Source organism: Ovis aries, chromosome 16 (genome assembly GCF_016772045.2).
Source record: "Ovis aries strain OAR_USU_Benz2616 breed Rambouillet chromosome 16, ARS-UI_Ramb_v3.0, whole genome shotgun sequence".
NCBI lineage: Eukaryota > Metazoa > Chordata > Mammalia > Artiodactyla > Bovidae > Ovis > Ovis aries.
Genome location: NC_056069.1, coordinates 32236793 through 32257793, shown reverse-complemented (window position 1 = coordinate 32257793; position 21001 = coordinate 32236793). Strand labels below are relative to the sequence as shown.

Genomic DNA, 21001 nt, shown 5'->3' with positions numbered 1-21001 from the left:
GTCCTTGTATCTATCCAAGTGCCCCTCAGTCGGCTGCTCGCTCCCACATCCAGCACTGTTAGCATTCCCATTCCACGTGCACCATCTATCTTTCCAACAGAGTAGAGAATCTAGTACATTTTAGTCATCCTTTGAGATAATGTCAACTATTTCCCATATTTTTATTGCCTAAAATGTATTTTCATCTTTTTTGATCAATAAAAAATGTGATTAATATTGTTTTTACAAGCAATATGGAGTTGAATTAGCCATCTGGTTTCGCCTTTCTCTTCCTCATCATTTACTTATTCATTTAGTAAATCCGTACCGCATGTTTTCTGTTGGCCTGCCATGGTTATAGGTACTTGGAGATACAGCAATGAACAGAATAGATAAAGTCCCTAAACTCATGTAGTTGATATTCTAGTAAGAGAAGAGAGAAAAAAGTTAACGACTATATAGTATAATGCAATGGGGAAAAAAATGAACTTAAGTGTTATTATTGATGTAAGTTACCAGGAAAGAGCTCACAGATGAAGTGATATTTGAGTGGATACTTAAAGGAAGTCTGGGAGAAAAGTATCCTGTGCAGAGAAAATGGCATATGCTGCCTGAGGGCTAAGAAACATCAGTCTAGTGTTGTTGGAGCAGAATGAGAAAAAAAAGTAAGGTGGTCGATGGTGGCAGCGATAGGGGATGAGAGTGGGGAGTGAGGGTTGAGGGGATCAAACAAGATGCTCAGACCACTGCGAGAATTTTGGCATTTACTCTGAGTGAAATGGGTACCATCAGAGAGTCTTAAACAAAGAATCGACATGTTCTTGTTCTATCAAGATTAAGATCTTGGTGGGTGATTTATGTCTTTGGACATAAGATATTCAAGACCAGAAAGTAGACCAATTTAGAAATTATTATAATAATCCAGATAAGAGACATTAGTATCTTGAATAAGGAAAATAAAGATGGGGATGGTAAGCAGTGATCACTTTCTGGATATAATTTGAAAGTATGTCTAACGGGATTAGCTCATGAATTAATCAGGGGTATGAGTGAAAGGCCTGAGTATCTGGAAGGATGAAGGTGATTTAGATGGAAATGACCAAGACTGTAGAATGAGCAGGTTAGGATGGTAAAATCAGAAGTTTGGTTATAGATTTTTAAGTTTGAGGTTCCTATCAAACATCCAAGGGAATTATTAGTCATTGGATAGATGAATTTGTCATTCAAAAAGAGGTGTGAATTGAAATTATATATTCGGAGAACATAATCATAGATTATATTGATGTCATAATACTGAATGAGGTCATCTAGGGAATAAGTGTAAATAGGGGGAAAAGGAGAGGAGAAGTCCTAGGGGTATTCCAGTATTACATGGTTGAGAAAATGAAGAGGACACAGCAAAACTGACCATAATTAAGTGTCCAGCAGGGTGGGAGAGTCAATGGAGAATGTATGTTATCACGAAAGAGCTCACAGATAAAGTGATCAGATTAAGGTAGTGTTTCAAAGAGAAGGCCACTGTGTCATATGTTGTTTTAACCGTTCAAATGAAGACAATTAAAAAATAGCTACTAGATTTAGCAATGTATTAATAGAAGTCATTAGAGACCAGGACAAAAGCTATTTAATTGGAGTGGTGGGGATTAAAGTCTAATTTGAGTGCATTTGACAAAAGAGACAAAAATTAATTGGTAGTAAAAACATAATGCAATTCCTTCAAAAAATTTAAAGGGAAGAAGAGAAATAGTTCAATAACTACCAGATAATAACTGGAGTAATTGGAAGAGAATCTTTTTTCTAAGATACAACAATTTCAGCATTTAAGATTTTTTTGTCTTCTTGCAAAATAGCTCCTTTAGTAATTATTTAAATTAAAATCTTTAGGTTGTAAACTCAGTTTTCATTTGCCTCTGGCTCTGCTGTCCACCCATGCAAAAGACTTAGGGAGCATTTAGCTGGGTATCAATTTCTAAATAGATGGTTATTTCTCTACCACTTTGAAGGTTTTCATTTGTGTCCTGTTATCTGTTGTTGAGAGAAAGTCTTCCACTTGTCCATTTGAGTTTCTTACTAGGTAATCTGCCTCTATGTAAAGTACTTTTTAAGATTTTTTTTTTTTATCCTAATGCCTTAAAGTAGGTTTACTTTTTATTTATATTACTCAATGATTACTTTTGCTTTTAACCTGAAAACTCATTTTATTCTTTTTTATAAAATTGTCAATAACAACCTTTTCCAAAACTTCTTTGCAGTTGGAATTTAATTCAGATTTCATCCTGTGTATGTTGGAGCTTCTCAATCTGCCTTCTTTGGTGTGTAATTACTCTTTCACATTTTCCAGTACTACTGTCTTAATTTTTTTTTTTAAGTAAGCCTAGCATTGAAGTATTTAGCACAGAGGAGGAAGTACAAAGTGTAAACTTGGATATTGGCTGCATTTCTGGCACTCGTTATTTTTACAGCTTATACTGTATCATGCAGCTGGTTCAAAATCAAGTGAAGGATTAAAAGCCTAAGGTTAGTTTGATATCAGTCTGGCAAAATCAAGCCAACTGAAATACTCTCCTATTTTCTCTTCTTGCTACACCTTCATTCCTAGAGAATAACTAAGAAACAAACTGTCCCTTTAAAAATGCATAAAAGCGCAGAAATAAAAAGGTAGGAACTCCAACAAAGAAAAGGGGAGGACATATATAGATAATTCACATTAAATGTTTCAAAGAAGTAACCTCACACATTTTCAAATAACTATATTAAAACAATAGAGATCATTTTTTACCCATCAAATTACCAATGATGGGAGGAGAATAAAATTTTTTCTGACAGTTGTACACTGATATTGAAGTGTTCTGTTGGTCTGGTTGGAGTCTAAATTACGATAGTTTGAAAGCATTGAGTAATATTTATCAAAAAACTTTATAAATTTTTACCACTTTCACACAGTAACATTGTTTCTGGGAATCAATTACTTGGCAATAAATGGAAATATAGGCCAAGTCCCCTCCCTGCCAGGAGATATTTATTGTACCATTACTTATGATATTTAAAAATTAGAAACAATCTATATCAATGACCTACAAACTTTTTTGACTACTGTCCACAGTAAGAAATAATCAGGTCTTCATAGTGAGCCAATAGTCATACACACACATTAAAAAAAAAAAAAAATTCATGTGAAGAAACCACCATTCCATTCCGTATGTCTTATGAGTCTGTTTGGGCTTCTATAACAGAAGTACCATAAACTGAATGGCTTATAAATAACAGAAGTTTATTTCTCACAGTTCCGGACGCTGGGAAGTCCATGATCAAGGCACCAACAGATTCAGCGTCTGGGGAGCACTCACTTCTGGTTCACAAACAGCTGTCTTTTGCTATGTCCTCACGTGGCAGAAAGGTGGCGCAGGCTCTCTGGAACCACTTTTTTTTTTTTTTTTTAGCTGCACAGATTTTTTTTTTTTTAATTTTTATTTTTACTTTATTTTACTTTACAATACTGTATTGGTTTTGCCATACATTGACATGAATCCACCACGGAACCACTTTTATAAGGGCCCTGGTCCTGCTCATGAGGGCTCTACCCTCATGATCTAATCACCTCAGGACCCCGAATGTCCGATTCAACATATGAATTTGGGTGTCAGGGGGCACAAATATTTGTTCCGTAGCATCATTCCATCCCATCCATTTAAACAAACTGACAAAGCTGGTTGAGACACTAAATTGACTCCACAGCTTAATTATAGGTTATGGCTCAGTTTAAAGAGTGCTCGTACCTGAATAGGAATATGATAGAATATTAATTCATACAACCATTTATGTTCATGTTTTATTTTGGTTTAGGATGTGTGCTAACTTGCTTCAGTGGTGTCTGACTCTTTGCAACCCTATGGACTGTAGCCCCCCAGGCTCCTCTGCCCATGGGATTCTCCCGGCAAGGATATTGGAGTGGGTTGCCGTGTCCTCCTGCAGGGGATCTTCCTGATCCAGGGATTGCACCTGTGTCTCTAATGTCTCCTGCATTGGCAGGCAGTTTCTTTAACACTAACACCACCTGGGAAGCCCTTGGTTTGGGATAGGTGGGGATTATACTTTTTCAGGCAGCGAGGGAGAGGACGTTTCCATGTAACTTCATACCTTGGGGACTTACTGTAAAGATACCAGATTTCTGTGCAGGTACCCAGTCATCCTTCTGAATCTCCCTCAATCTCCCTCTCACTACCCCATGTACCTTTCATGGATTCTTCCTGGTGTCCTCAAGCTCTCTCTCCTCTTGTTACTTCTCCAAGCTGATAGTCTGCCTGGGTCATCCAACATTTACTTTCGATCATTTCTTACTGGTCTGCCCTTAATATTGGGATTTCGTCCTCAGTCTAATCAGTCAATAGAGGCTGAGCCAGGTTGATTTCGTTTAAATCAACAAAGAATTGCTAAAAGCTGCATTTCCTAGAAAAAGTGGTAATCTAATTGGCAGATGCTTGAGACACTAATGTTAAATGGAAAAAGAAAAATAAACAAATTTTTGGTATGGGGTCTGTTTTCAACCTTTGCATTTGAAACTATTAGAAGGAGAGCGACAGAAAAGGAATCTAAAATTTGTTTTACGTTATATTAATTCCTACCAAATTTCTACAAAAATAAGTATTGTATGTTTATAACCATGGGAAAAAAATCCAAACTGGTTCTGGGGAAAATGATCACTTTGCAAATTCACATCATGTACCCCTACTTTTTTTTTTACCCCTACTCTTGATTTAGGTCTTGTTCTTGATATAAATATCTAAATTTGAAGTACCTACAAATAAAATTTGCCTTGAAACAGAAAACCTCATGTTTGGATGCAGCTTAGTCTAGGGGGACTGGGTGCAAAAACTTAGAAAGATCATGTTCCTAAGGCCCCATACTTCCCTACTCTTTATATGGCCATTATTTACTGCCAGATTTTATTTATTCAATAAATCCCCTAGTAGCTTGAGGTTTGCTAATTTTGTTTGGGATAAGGTTGGGCAGAGTGTCCCCTGTTTTCTTTAATAGACCAAAATATTATTTCTGTCTGTTGATGGTCATTACTGTGGGCCCTAATACCATAAATAAATCTGCTGCTGCTGCTGCTGCTAATAAAGCTACTCATTTCTAAATACTTTTGGTTTTAGTGCACTAGAATTCATAATTCTCTCATAGAAATGGAAGGGGTGTCTCTTAAGGCCCCATGGAAACAATTCATGTCTGACTGCCGCGTGCTCCTGCCAAGCTTTTTTCTTTATATGTATTGAGGATGAAATTTCAGCTTATGCTTTTGCGTGCGTGTGTGCTAAGTCACTTCAGTCGTGTCCGACTCTCTGCAACCCTGCAGACTGTAGCCCACCAGGCTCCTCTGTCCATGGGTTTCTCCAAGCGAGAATGCTGGAGTGGGTTGCCATTTCCTTCTCCAGGGGATCTTCCCAACCCAGGGATTGGAAGCCAGGTCTCCCGCATTGCAGACAGATTCTTTATCTTCTGAGTGAGCCACCAGGGAAAGCTTATGCTTTTAGACATCTTTATTTTTCTTTCCCACTTTTTTTCAGTTGAACCTGAAAAATACAGTGAAAAAATTTTTTCTTTCAAGAATAAGCTAGAAAGACCTCAACTGGCCTGTCAAAAACCACTGACTAGTTAGTCCTTTATGAGTACTTAAACCCTTATTGTCTGAGATCCAACTTCAAGCATGTATGGATGCTCAATCGCTCAGTCCTGTCCAACTCTTTGCAACCCCATTGACTGTAGCCCACCAGTCTCCTCTCTCCATGGGATTTTCCCAGCAAGAATACTGGAGTAGGTTGTCATTCCTCCTCCAGGAGATCTTCCTGACCCAAGGATCAAACTTTTGTCTCCTGCTTCTCCTATTGCAGGTGGGTTCTTTACCACCAGTGCCATCTGGGAAGACCTTCCCACTTCATAATGAGTTCCAGAAATCTTCCCCAGAGGTAGATGCCCTCATCCCTGTGTTTGGTGATGCAGCCTATCAAGCCAGTGGGACTGGAGAAGGAAAAGTGAAGGGGACATACGTTTCCTGAAATATGTTTCTGCCACTTCTGACATCCTGTAGCCAGAAGGGAGTCTTAGTATGACCAGAGGTGGCTGCAAGGTTGCTGTGACAGGTGCTCTCTTACTGGGTTCTATTACTAAGTGAAAGTGGAGAGAGTGAATGTTGGGGGATAACTAACTATTAACTCACATGATGGGTTATATTAATTGTATGAACAAGGAAAATCATTTGAATGTTTTATTCACAGGGATACCATGATCATATTTGTTTTAAAACATAATTTTTCCATTAATAAATGGATTGGAGGAAGCCTGAGGCTCCTCATGGGTGTTACAAGGCCATTCCTAAAGTCTCAATGAGAGATCATGGCTAGGACTTGGTGGTAGCAATAGAGAGGATAAAGGGGATGGAATGAATTCAAAAGATACTGAAGAGCTAAAGTTGACAGATGAAATGGGAGTAGAAGAGGTAGAGAAGGTAACCCCTAGATTTCTGGCTTGCACTGAAGACTCTGGAGGAAGACATGGTTTGGAGATGAGGACTCATGGACTCCTGAGTCTGACTTTGGAAACATCTGTCAGAAGGGCTGTTTCTACTCGTCCAAAATATCATTCAGAGTAAATGAACTCACAGTCCACCAACTCACAGTCAGGGAGTCTCAAATCTAGTCATTGTCAACTAATCTATTCGGATGAGCGTTTCCCTCTAAGGTTTTTGTTGTTCAGTAGCTAAGTGGTATCTGGCTCTTTGCAATCCCATGGACTGCAGCACGCCAGGCTTCCCTGTCCTTCACTGACTCCCAGAATTTGTTCAAATTCATGTCCATTGAGTCAGTGATGCTATCCAACCTTCTCATCCTCTGCCATCTCCTTCTCCTCCTGCCCACAGTCTTTCCCAGCATCAGGGTCTTTTCCAGTGAGTCAGCCCTTCACATCAGGTGGCCAGAGTATGGGAGTTTCAGCTTCAGCATCAGTCCTTCAAATGAATATTCAGAGTTGATTTCCTTTAGGACTGACTGGTTTGATCTCCTTGCTCTCCAAGGGACTCCCAAGAATCTTATCTAGCACCACAGTTCAAAAGCATCAATTCTTCCATGCCCAGCCTTCTTTATGATCCAACTCTCACATCTATATATGACCACTGGAAATACCATAGCTTTGACTTTACAGACCTTCCTTAGTCGGCAAAGTGATGTCTCTGCTTTTGAATACACTGTCTAGGTTTGTCATAGCTTTCCTTCTAAGGAGCAAGCATCTTTTAATGTCATGGCTGCAGTCACTATCCGCAGTGATTTTGGAGCCCAGGAAAATAAAATCTGTCACTGCTTCTACCTTTTCTCCTTCTATTTGCCATGAAGTGATGGGACCAGATTCCATGACCTTAGTTTTAAGAATGCTGAGTTTTAAGCCAGCTTTTTCACTCTCTTCTTTCACCCTCATCAAGAGGCTCTTTAGTTACTCTTGACTTGCTGCCATTACGGTGGTATCATCTGTATATTTGAGGTTGCTATTTCTCCCAGCAATCTTGATTCCAGCTTGAGGATTCCCTGTGAGGTTCCTTATACTAAATGGCTTTGTATGTGTCACATGTCACAGATGTGTCTGTTGCACACACACACAGGAAAGCCAGCCAAGCTGGCTTTTAAACAGTAAAAGGCCTTGCTAATTTCAGCTATACTCATCAATCATGAACAGTCTTTCTTTCAATATATTATTTTTTAAAACTTTTTGTTTTGTATTGGATGAGATATAGCTAATTAACAATGTTGTGATTGTTTCAGGTCAACAGCAAAGGGACTCAGCCATATGTGCATATGTATCTGTGCTTCCCCAAACTCCCCTCTCATCCAGGCTGCCACATAACATTGAGCAGAGTTCCACGTGCTATATAGTAGATCCTTGTTCGTGTCCATTTTAAATATAGAGGTGTGTTCGTGTCCATCCCCCAAACCCTAACTATCTCTCCCTCCAGCTTTCCTCCCAGCAACCATAAATTCATTCTCTAAATCTGTGAGTCTGTTTCTGTTTCGTAAGTTCATTTGTATCATTTCTTTTTAGTTTCCACATATAAGGGATATCATACAATATTTCTTCTTCTCTATCTGACTTACCTCACTCAGTATGACAATCTCTAGGTGCATCCGTGTTGCTGCAGATGACATTATTTCATTCTTTTTAATGGCCGAGTAATATCCCAGTGTGTGTGTGTGTTTATATATACATACCACATCTTCTTTAACCTTTCTTCTGTCAGTGGACATTCAGGTTACTTTCAGGTCTTGGCTGTTTTAAACAATACTGTAATGAACATTGGGGCACATGTATCCTCTCAGATCATGTTTTTCTCTGGATATATGCCCAAGAGTGAGATTGCAGGGTCATATGGTAACTCTATTTTTACTTTTTTAAGGAACCTCCATACTTTTTTCCATAGTGATTGTGCCAGTTTGCATTCCCACCAACACTATAGGAGGATGAACAGTCGTCTTGTATTGGGAGCGTGGACAGGACCATCAGTCATATAAGAATAATACTCACATAGCTTTGCGTGCAGGCTTCCCTGATGGCTGACTGGCAAAGAATCCACCTGCCAGTGCAGGAGACACAGGTTCATTCCCTGAGTCAGGAAGATCTCCTGGAGAAAGAAACCGCAACCCACTGCAGTGTTCTTGCCTGGGAAATCCTGTGGACAAAGGAGCCTGGCAGGCTACAGCCCTTGGGTTCACAGAATCAGACGTGACTGAATAACTAACAGCAAAGCTTTGCGTGCACAGCAGCTCAACCCACACTCAGTGGTGGGAATCATTGTGATTGTTCTAACTGGTGAGGAGGCTATAAGAAATCTGGTGAAGCTCCAGATAATAGCCACTGATAGATACTATAATTAAACATGGAACTTTAAGTATGTTGGGATCTCCAATGGGCACTAATGTTTTAAAATTTAGTTGCTTACTCTTCATTTAACAAATATTTCACTTTCTATACTCTGGGTTCTTGGGATCTTTCATGGAGATTCCAGCACCTCTGCCCTTCCCTTCTTAAACTCCTTAGTTGTGGAATTATATTCAGATAACTCTCACTGTCTTCAGCCCCTCCGGCTTATGGTCTTTGTCAAATTCTAATACATGGCCTTCTCAGTTGATCTGGCTGGCTCCATCCTGATGAGCCTCGTGAGACTCCAACCCAGGCCTGGACTTCACTTCAGTTGGCAGAACCCAGCCCTGGGCAAAGGTCGGGGGGGGGGGGGGGGGGGGTGCGTTATGTGAGGCAATGGGTTGTATGTTCTAATCTTTTCTGGTACCAGGTTGTGTGTGTGTGTGTGTGTGTGATTGGGAGGGAGGAAGAGAGAGAAAATGTAATTGATTTGGGGAGGACTTGGGGAAGGTTTATATAGGAAGGCAGCAAGACCAAGAATCTACTGCCAAGCAGTGACCAAGAAACGTTCACCATATTCCTCCTCCAACCCCACACAGTTTGCCAAATCTTAACCAAATTAGCATAGTGCGGTCTGCTTCCATGCATGACTGAATGAATAAGGAAATTTAAACGTCCTTGCCATAAAGCCTGGAGGAAACCATACGAAAATCCAGCCTCTGTTTCAGGATTGTCTGCCAGACTATTGGTTAGTATTTCCCTTCTTGTTCACTTTGCTTAAAAGGGTGAGAGTCAAGTCTCTTTAAAAAAAAAAAAAACCAAAAACAACTTGCTTTTGCACTTGACTTAGTTGCTTTGCCTCTCCTCCCACCTTGCTCTTCCCTCTTCTGGCTTTATTCCTCCCTCCCTCCTTGCCCTCCTCTTCCACTCTTCTTCTACTCTGAATGAAACTTCCTTCTCCTGTCCAGCAGCCTTTAAAATATTCCAGTTAGGCAAAACCTCAGACTGCCTTCCTCCCTGTCCAATGACCATTATAATATAATTTAGGTCTCTGAAGTTTATTCTGTGAATGAAAGGCTAGTTTTCTGCATGTTTAAGAAGCTGATACATTTTGAGAAAGTCGACAGAAATAATAATTGGCACTCAGGAGACACTTCGGGGTTATAATTGTGGTTCATGTTTTACATTTCAGTAGTCAGTTTATATTTTAGAGGAGTGTCATGAAGAAGTGCCACCGCAATTGCATATTTGTTTTGCATTTTCTTCCAGGTTTCCTAAAGTCTTAGGGATGGTCCACATTATTGATTGACGAAGAGGAAAATAAGACGTAGTTTTTTTGTACTGCTAGCTGTACCCATTGGCTGGTTTACTTTGATGTCTCAGGTTCCTACCTGCATGCCTGATTAGGGCTGTCCTGTCATGCCATGGACTTCCCTTGTGTCTCAGACAATAAAGAATCTGCCTGCAATGCAGGAGACCTGGGTTCGATCCCTGGGTCAGGAAGATATGCTGGAGAAGGGAATGGCTACCAACTCCAGGATTCTTGCCTGCGGGAGCCTGGAGGGCTATAGTCCATGGGGTCACAAAGAGTCAGACGCGAATGAGTGACTAACACACACACGCATCGTGCCTTATACGATAGGAAATGCCACTTATTTTATCTCATTGAAAAGCATTCAGCTGAACTTTCAACGGAAGGATGTGCTCCTATGCCCTTAAAAACATCTATTTTAAAGTCCAGGGGAATCTATTCATTTCTGCAATGATTCATTTCAAGCTGAGTGTGTTAGGTATTGTAAGACAATGGGGGGATACAGAGATGACCCTCAGGGGAGAGAAAGGAAAGTAGTGGGCATCTCAGGATGCTATGGTGGAGGTTTGGCAAGGATAGAGGAGAGGCACCTAACTTCTCCTGATAGGGAGTTGGGGGTTGTTGCTAGAAATGTATTTAAGTTGAACTGACCTTAAGCTGAGGTTTGGGGAAGGAGTACCTGGGATGAATGAAGTAGGAATAGGGTGGAAGGTACACAGGGGTGAAGGTGTGAATAGCCTGGAGCCTTCTGAGAAGGTTCCTCCGTAAGAGGGAGATTTGGGCAAGGGGTGGAAGATGGACATGGGAAGATAGGAGTCCAGGTGAGATCACACAGGCTTGGAAGGACCTTGCTAAGGGTTTATCATTTTTGCTAGATAAAGTAAACCAGGCTGCCGAGCTGCACTTGGAAGGAAGGCTGTGTGGTGTCAGTGTGGAGAATAGATTTTTGCAAAGTGCTGATCAAGATTATTCTCGGAACTTCAGGCTCAGTTTGCTCCAGTCCTGAGGGCTGGCTGTGAGTAGATTTCATTTCTGGGTTGTTCCAGGGCTCTTGTCTTAACTCACAGAAAGTGGCTAGGGCAGCTCACTGTGGAGCTGGGAAAGGCCAGGAGAGCTTGGCTCATCTCACCTCCACACTTGTTAGGATTTATTTGTGCTGAATGCCTAATGATTCATGATATTATATGTGATAGCACATGTGAGCCTGAGGGTAAACGGACTTTTTGCTCCTTGAAAATAGAGCAACATGTTGAAGACAAGGTGAAGTACTGAAAAGCCTGCTGGACTGGGGGCGAGAGGCCTGGGTGCTGCTCCCAGCTCGGCTCTGAACAGCAGTGAGGTCTTGTACTCGTCACTTAATCCCTTTGGGCTTTGCTTACTTCATCTTTGAAGTGAGACCTTTACAGTAGCATGGTCCTTAGGGCCTCATTCAGCCCCTAAGCTCTCTAATTGTGATACCATCTCCCCAGTCGTCTTCCCAACCCCCACCATCACTAATGCTAGGCTTCCAGACATTTTTTTTTTTCTAGAGAAACTAGTAAACCCATTTCCTTAAATGAAGTCATAGTTTAAAGAATATAATCTAGTGAGCATGGGAAATAATTTCCAAAGAAAAAAAGGAATTGTGATTTGTGCTCTATCCTGTGCCAGTGGTAAAAGGGGAGCAGGAAGCCCCCTGCACCCGACTTCCTTCTTTTTCTCTTGACTTTTTCTGTTTGTCCCTCCTGTAAAAGTAGAGAGGAGATTGGCTGTGAATTCTGAGGGGACTAAGGTAAGACACTGATGAGGAAGACTGACCTGTGAGGTCTGCCTCCTTCCAGAGGAGCAGTGAAGCCTTTCCTCTGGCATAAGCAGCCAGCCATTCGGGTCGATGTTGGGCAGAATTTTGAGTAACTATGACCTTCTGTGCCTTTGTGAAATTCTCTTGCACTTATATCCAGCATCCTCAGGTGATATTCTGGCTGCCCAAAGATCAGCCCTAGGCCCATCCCCTAACCTCCAAAGTACCCTCTGCTCTCTTTCACCCAAACTAACTCCTATAGCAGAGTAATAAATAGATGAGGGGAAAGTCTGTGTCTTGCCCTGCTGCTGCTGCTAAGTCACTTCAGTCGTGTCCAACTCTTAGCGACCCCATGGACTGCAGCCTACCAGGCTCCTCCGTCCATGGGATCTTCCAGGCAAGAGTACTGGAGTGGGGTGCCATCGCCTTCTACGGCATCTTGCCCTGAGGAAATTTATAACAACACAGGCACTGAGAACTCATTCATTCCACACACGGATTTGTTACCTCGTGACTTCTGTGTCAGGGCACATTTTATATAGAGGGATGAAAGGTTAAGTCTCAGGACAGTGTGGAAAGCTTCATGGAGATAGTAATATTGGAGCATGATTTTGAAGAGTAGGTAAATTCTGGGTTTGTCCAGCAGCAGCCTTGAAGGTAAAGGAAGAGAGACCGTGGCAGCAGCTGTTTTAAGTCTAAAGAAGTGTGGCAGGCCTTGAGGGAGGAGGCACTACCTGCCAGAGAGAATTCTGAGGTAGAATCACCCCCTTATGGTGACAAGTTACACATGGTGTATATGGAGTAACCAAGTTCTCTCTTGATAATTCAGCTAATGTGGAAGCCATAACTTCATTAAGCAAGTTAGAAAATGTATGAGATGAAGCTGTTTCTTGTTAGGTGGGAAGCTTGGGGTGGGTAGAAGATGCTGAGTTCATTCAGTTTGGACAGGACTGATTTCAGAGGCTTATGGGCATCCCAGTGACTATTTCCCTTTGTCTAGGGCACCTGCCCTCTGGTTCAACATTTACATGATGCTCTGTGTAAACTCGGAGAAGGCAATGGCAACCCTCTCCAGCACTCTTGCCTGGAAAATGCAATGGACGGAGGAGCCTTGTAGACTGCAGTCCATGGGGTCACTAAGAGGCGGACACAACTGAGCAACTTCACTTTCACTTTTCACTTCCATGCATTGGAGAAGGAAATGGCAACCCACTCCAGTGTTCTTGCTTGGAGAATCCCAGGGATGGGGGAGCCTAGTGGGCTGCCATCTCTGGAGTCACACAGTCAGACACGACTGAAGCAACTTACAGCAGCAGCAGCAGCTGTGTAAACTGCCACAGTGGGATTCCCTGTAGCTTTTCTTCCCCATTTTGAAGTAAAGTTTTGACTGATAAGATGATCACAAGTGATTGAAAGTGAAAAATTCATTTGAATCACTTTTCAGTTTGATGGGAAGATGAATGTTTTATTACTGCTCTCCAAGATGTGAAATAACTGATTTCTCTCAAACAGATTGCGATGAAAAGTGTTTTAGTGTCTGTTCCTTTGACTTCTTGATAGGAGGATGGTCTTCTTGAATTAATAGCCATTCAGACTTTGGCTCAGCCCTCTTGTTCCAGCTTCATTCACTAGCCAACTGATTTAGGAGAGACATGACCAGATCATTGAGTTAAGTTTCCTGACTCATGCTGTGGTGGTCCCATGGGGTGGTAAAAATAAGGCTCCTAGAAAATGAACATTCCATTCAGGGGTCCTGAGAACAAGCTCTCCTGAGCCAAGATGTTAGATTTACAAGGACATGTTACAAAGATAGCCTGTCCTCCCTTCCACAAGACCTTTTCCTCCATAAATACATGCACCTTGTCCTTATCTTCTCCCAACTCTATTCTTTCATAGAGTTTGACCTTGATTTTGATTTGTCTTTTCATTGACAGTTTTTTAATTTCCTGTCTGACATGAGGTTAAAATGAAAAGCAAGGCCAGCAAACTAATTTAGATGGGATCTCTCAGGCTTTCTCTGGAATCAACTAATCAACTCATGTCTAGATTGATGTGTTCAAACAATGAATTGCATCAACTGACCCAGAGATGATTAGATTCTAGATGCCCAGCTTACACTGGCCAGCCTCATGAGATGAATGCCAATACATTTGTTTGTTTTCCATGTCAGCTGTGAAGCAATTTCATTTCAGCTTGTTATTGTATTAATTTTCCAGAGAGAATCCAGAAAACAAGACAAGAATCAGCAGGTCATTTGGCAATTGTAGAGTTTGAATGGAGAGGACTGAGTGGCCTCAAGAGAGAGAGAGCATCAGCAGGCTCTGAAAGGAAGATTCTTGTACCTGTCTCTGTATTAGGAAATTCTTATTGGTCCTGAATAGTTGGGCGAGACAAAGCCATAAATTATTTACTAATTTTTTTCAGGGTTCTTCATCAATTATTAATTGATTAGACTGGATTATCTCTAGAGCTCCTTCTGCCTCCAAAATTCTGTGCTCTTGTAAAAATCTCCTCTCCTTCTGGCTGTGTTTCCATCACGGCTTGATAGTTGTCTTCCTGACTAATGTTTAGGATGTCAACCTCAGGCTCTAAAATAGACTTTTAAAGACCGTGTTTGTTTTCTATTGTTTTTAAAACAAATTACCATAAATTGAGTGACTTTATAAAAATCCATTTGTTAGCTCACAGTTCTGTAAGTGAGAAGTCTGGACACAGGCTGATGCAGCTGGATTCTCTGCTCAGAGTTCACAAGGCTGAAATCAGTTGTCATGAGGGCTGTATTACCTTTGGGATGTCCTAGGCATGAATTTGCTTCCAACTTCATTCATGTTATTGACCAAATTCAGTTCGTGGCCGTTGCAGAACTGTCGTCCCCATTTCCTTGTTGATCGTCAGCTAGGAGACCATTTTTGCTCCTCGAGGCTGCCTGCATTGCACCTCATGCTGTATGGCCCCTCTAGTAACACAGGGCAAGTCCCTCTCAAGTTTCTAACCTCTCTGACTTCCCCTTCTGCCACATCTCACTGGTTAACTTCCTCTCCTGGTCTTACAGACTAATGTGATTAAATGTAAATCACCCAGACAATCCAGAATAGTCTCCCTATTTTAAAGTCAGTTGATTTGTAACCTTAATAACATCTGTGAAGTCTCACCAGTGCAACCAGATATGATTGTCTTTGGGGGACTGGGGAAACTCTTTAGCATTCTGCCTATCCAGTCTCATCAGCAACACTTTATAATCATGTTATATCATTATTGGAGTGATCAAATATCTGTGGATGACTGGTCTCATCTGTTTACACCTGTTCTTTCTTTTGCAGTTTCATTGGTTAATATTTTCTGATCCTACTTTTTATATTTCAGCATTTAAACCCCTTGGCTTATAGGGTTCTGTGTTATTGTTTAAAAATGTTTATTGGTCAGCTGAATGGGGGAGAATGATGTTTTACACTCCCCCTCCCCCTCCCCCTCAAGCAGCACCCATAGAGGCTGCTTGGAACAGCTGGACTCTGTTTTCACAGACTTCAAAATCATAGCACGTTTGACTTGCAATAGGTCATTGATTTTCAGTTTGCTCATGCGTGCTCAGTTGTATCTGATTCTTTGCAACCCTATGGACTGTAGCCCACCAGACTCCCCTGTTCATGGAATTTTTCAGGCAAAATTACTGAAGTGGGTTGCCATTTCCTGCTCCAGGGAATCTCTCCCACCAGGTTTCGAACCCACGTCTCCTGCATCTCCTGCATTGGCAGGTGGATTCTTTTACTACTGTGCCACCTGGGAAGCCAGATTTCCCATTTACGTTTGGTACTATGGTAAAGCCAGGGCATTTGTCTGTAAGGTCTAATGTACAATCAAGGCTAAGAACTATTGCTATGCTCCAACATACTCTTTTGGAAATAAAGAGGCTAAGGGTGTGAAATTATTTACTTAAAGTTCCATACCTAGTGACAGATCTGTTTCTGGCCTTACGGTTTAATTATTTGTAGAGTTCAGTGCTCAGTAATTATATGCAAAATGAGTGTTACGGTCTATAAAAGCCTGCTTCTCGCTTCAATAGAAAAACTCTTTCTAGGACCTTAAGAAATTATTAGGCCTTGCCAAATATGTTTAAAAGTCCCTTGTCAGCAGTTTGGTCTACACAGATACATTCTGCAGTAGCCAGGGGCTGGACACATAGACCTCCCCAGTCTCAGAGTCTCGGAACTGCACCATCCAGTGCAGTGGCCACTCACTGCCTGCGGCTCTTAAACACTTTTAATGTGACTGGTGCCGGTTGCCATGTGCTGTGAGAGTGAAATACACACCAAATTCAAAGACTCAGTACGGGAAAAGAAAAGTACATAAAATATCTCAATACATTCCCTATTTACTACATGATGAAGTGATGATATTTTGGATATATTGGGTGAATTAGGATATATAATTAAATTTTATCTGCGTCTTACTCTTAATGTGGTTACTAGGAAATTTAAAATTATACAGACAGCAGGCATTTGTGGCTGGCATTATATTTCGGTAACAAGTTGCATTTTCTTTGGAGAGCATTTTATACTAAAGCTATTAACAATAGATGGTCCACATCAAGCTATTACACCTTCCATGATCTGAAGAGTGAAATGGTGTATTGTAAATTTCCTGGCGATGAGATGTGACATTGATCTGCCCTGTGTTTGCCATCTATCTGGCAGCCAGTCAGTCTGGCCAAATAGACTTCTTTCTATTTATAATATAGGCTCCAAAGAGGCGGGTGATGCCCTCATGTCATGGAAAGGGCACACCACATAGCTCTTAAGTAATGTACCTAAAAGTAGACCAGGTGCTCTTGGAATCTCTGAGATATAGAGACGAATATCCTTCTCTTAAAGAAACTACGTCAGCACTTATGAATTATCACCGTCCTTGACAGGCCCTCGGTACTGGAAATACTATAGTGCCTGTCCCTGTCCATGATTTAAACCTGGACCTTCCTCTCTTTCTCTTGCTCTCTGAAGTATGGCCTGCCTCACTGGTACCCTACTTGTGTGTTTAGTTGGCCTGGCTTAGCATTTTCAAAGAAGCATGAAAGGCAATGGCAGGCCTTGGAGAAGGTTCCAATCCATACCTGGAAGTATTCTGTCTGAGGTTGTGGGATTCCCTTCACTTCTCAAAGCAAGATGCCACAACCTCAGACAGAATACTTGGCAAAACCAATACAGTATTGTAAAAGTAAAATAAAGTAAAAATAAAAATTTAAAAAAAGAGGATCTTTTGCAAGGAATTAAGGAAATAATACATTTATTCATTGGCAGATTTTGGAAGGGGCATCTACTCTGTGGGGTCCGGGGCTGGTTGTTGGGGATAAAAGCGTGAGTGACACACAGCTGTGGCCTCCAGGTTGCTCACAGCTTAAGTACGAGAAAGACAAGGAGCCTGGCAACTTCAGGACAGGAGGAACCCTCTGTACTTGACAGCTGTTTATTACATTGCACAGCAAGGGGTTTGGTGCATCACAGAAGCCTGGTATGGCGTGTAGGTGAGGAGACAGGCCCCGCAGTGATGAACTTACTGCCTGAGCCATCACATCGGGCAATGTAGGGCTGCATCCAGGGCACAGGATTGCTGACTCCTTTTCTAGCCATGTATTTCCCAGGAGAGCATATTGCCTCACTCTTGGTTTCCCAACTTGTTTACCCTGAAACAACAGCTTCACTGTTTTGGACTTGATAAAAGAAATAAAGAGTTTCTTCCAACGTTTGCTCTATATGTGATCCAGGTATGTGAGTAACTCCTTGAATACTCTGAGTTATGGTTGAAATCATTGTCAAATTATATCTCATGAAGATACTGAATCTTTTTTGTTATTTGGAGACTTCATCCTATGAGATCTTCAACAGCTTATCTATTTCCAATAAATTAGGTAAAACAAAGCCTGTATTTCCATCTGAGAGTCTTGGAAGAAACTTCAGCATCTTCAACTTTGTTTAAAGTACATTCTCCATGTTCTGTGTGATGTGTCACAGTAATGAAAATTAGATTTTGGGGGGTTGGGGGGAGCCACTCATGGAAAGAGAGAAACCAGAAATCCAGTAAGAGGTTTGCTTTCTCAAATTCTGTTTAGGAAAAAAAAAATGACTTTGTAGGTACAATACTGTAAGATATACAAAGAAATGGAACATACTGTTCAAATAAGCACCCACCTATGTGACTGATTTTCTCTTCCATGTAAGAGTTATACCTGCCTCGTGCCCAGTGAATGCACCAAGTATATCAGGCTGGGTGAGTTTGAAGGTTATCCATCAGTCTAGCTATTGTGTTGAGGGGTTGCAAAGTGCCACTGGGTCCTGCTGAATTCAAACAGGATGTCCCATGTGCCAAGAAAGGTCCACTCCCAACAGAATGCCCATGCGTACCAGGAAAGGGGAAGCACCAAGTATTTGGTCTTGAAATGGCCCTTATTCTTTCACTCCTCCAGAAAGAAAAGGGTGGAAGCCCAGGTTCCTATAACCCAGTTGCCTTCTCTGTGTTCTCACAGGAAGATTCCTGGCTTTAAACCAAGCATCTTATTGTTAGAATTAATCTACCCAGTTTTCAGCTGTAAAAATCCATAACTCATGAAACAGATGATCTGGATCCAGTAAACAGCAACATAAAATATTCTTACAATAGGTGAGATTGTGATTAAGACGGAGATCAATCTCTGGATTCCCACACTTTTTATTCTGATTACTTCTCCCACCTCCATGTACACCTAAGCAGAAGTGAGCAGCATTCCTGCTTATCCTAGGAGATGCACACGTTACGTGATGATGATCCTTCCCCTTCCCTGGACACTCGTGTGATTTAAGTGCTTGATTGAAGAGGGGAGTCTCACCTATTGTGCTGATGGCATTACCACATCCCTAGGCTTCCATTCCAGGACCTACAATGAGGGCCCCTCTCCCAACCCCATGGAAACATAAAATGGTCTGCTTAATCACTAGTATCAGAAAGTGTAATAAATAGCAAGTGTTGATACACACAGAGTAAACTGAGGTTTGGTAAAGCAAGGATTTGAACCTGATTCCAGAACTTGTGCACTGAAGCCCTAAGCTCACCCTTTGTAGTTGAAGGGCAAGGATAGCAACTATGATAGTTAGATAGTAATTTCTATAGCCCTGGAAAAGTATCAGTGATTATTAATGACATACGGCCATCTGACATGAAACAGGTGGCATCAGATGAACCCGAGTGTCCAGGGCTCACTCAGCAGCACTGTCCCCTGCCTGTGCCATGTCAGCAGATTGTTTAACCTTTGTCCCTATTGCCTCACCTGGAGTCCAGAGAGCATCACCTGCTTTCCCAGCTGGTGGTGTGCTGGCCCAGCTTATACCAACTTGGGAATCTACATTTAGTGATGTCAGTGGTTCAATGAATCCAAGTTAAGTGACTTGGTAGCTTAAAATCAGCCTTAGTGGAGGTATTTATACCACAGAGATTGGCAAATGCTACAAACTGTGGCCCTTTTAAAGTTATTACTCCAGAGAGACAATTGTTAGATATTAGTACACCACTGCCTATGACTCCGGAGAAGGCGATGTCACCCCACTCCAGCACTCTTGCCTGGAAAATCCCATGGATGGAGGAGCCTGGTGGGCTGCAGTCCACGGGGTCACTAAGAGTCGGACATTCTGAGCGACTTCACCTTCACTTTTCACTTTCATGCATTGGAGAAGGAAATGGCAACCCACTCCAGTGTTCTTGCCTGGATAATCCCAAGGACGGGGGAGCCTGGTGGGCTTCCGTCTGTGGGGTCACACAGAGTCGGACATGACTGAGGCGGCTTAGCGGCAGCAGCAGCAGACTATGACTCAGAGGTACACTGTGAATTATCATACTTCTAAAGGTAAACAAAGGCACAGTGGGCACCCTAAAAAGCTCCCATAAATATAATCATACCTAAGTCTTCAGTAAATCTTTTGTCCCCATCATTCTGCATTTGGGACGACCTCTAAAGATTTAACCATTATGATTTCATATGTTACTATAAACATGCAATTTTATTTTGTGTATTGTTTTTGTTATAAAAGCAGATATGCTCCTGTAACAGGCTAATGTTTCTGAATGCAGGTACAGACATGCAGGCCATAAAGTGTGTATATCAATATTGTCAAATAGGAATATAAAATATAATTCAAGCCACATATATAATATATATATATATAATTCAAGCCACATATATAATTCTCAATAGTTAAATTATTTTAAATGGGGGATAGTAGTTTTAATATTTTATTCAACAGTCTAAAAATATGATTTTAACATGTAATCAACATAACCATTATTGAAATATTTTGTATCCTTTTGTACCAAACCTTCAAAGTCCATATATATTTTACACTTAGAGTACATCTCAATTTAGATGCTAAATTTTCATCTGAAATATACTTGATATGTACTTAAATCTTATAAAATGTACTATTAAAAAAGGTTTACATACCCAACATGTTCTGAATATATACTTAATATTTAATTGAAATATTTAATCAAAATTAAGTATAACTAAGCTTATTCTTCAGTTGTGTTAGCCACATTTGAAATATTCAGTGGTTGACTGGTAGTAACTAAATTAGCACAAGTGTTAATACCCACTATATATGCTCTACATTTTTTTTAATAAAAATGGAGACCTACTATATATACCACTTCCAAAGGATTTTTCTTCCCACACCTTATCTATTTAAATTACTTTCCCATCTTGTATTCCCTACCAGATCCCTGAAGGGAGAAATTTCAGCAAGAGTAGTTATATCAATAATGTCTGCATTTCTTCTCCCTCACTGATAGGAAGGAGATAAATTGACCTAAGGCATTTTGTGTCTGACAGATTTTCAAATGACCATCACCAAAAAGTAGATAATAACAAGAATTCTAGGTGCAAACTGTTCAAATAAATGCCTGAAGCTAATTAGAATAGATTATTTCAAATACCCTTTTGGATGAACCTCTTCCTTTTTCAGTGCTGAGTTCTTAGAAAAGCTTCACCAGAAATCAATGAGATTCAGTTTTGCAAT

The 21001-nt window shown here is 41.0% G+C and overlaps 1 protein-coding gene across 10 annotated transcripts in view; it reads left to right on the top strand.

Moving 5' to 3' along the window:
* GHR (growth hormone receptor) overlaps positions 1-21001 on the top strand; it is a 298291-nt gene that overhangs the window by 108374 nt on the left and 168916 nt on the right. For 2 of the 10 annotated variants that reach the window (XM_060400207.1, XM_012096676.3), the window contains exon 1: positions 9421-19833. The exons of 6 other annotated variants lie outside the window; for them this stretch is intronic. In XM_060400207.1, the coding sequence (XP_060256190.1) occupies positions 19794-19833 (40 nt within the window). In that variant the 5' untranslated portion in view covers positions 9421-19793. 10 annotated transcript variants of the gene reach the window in all.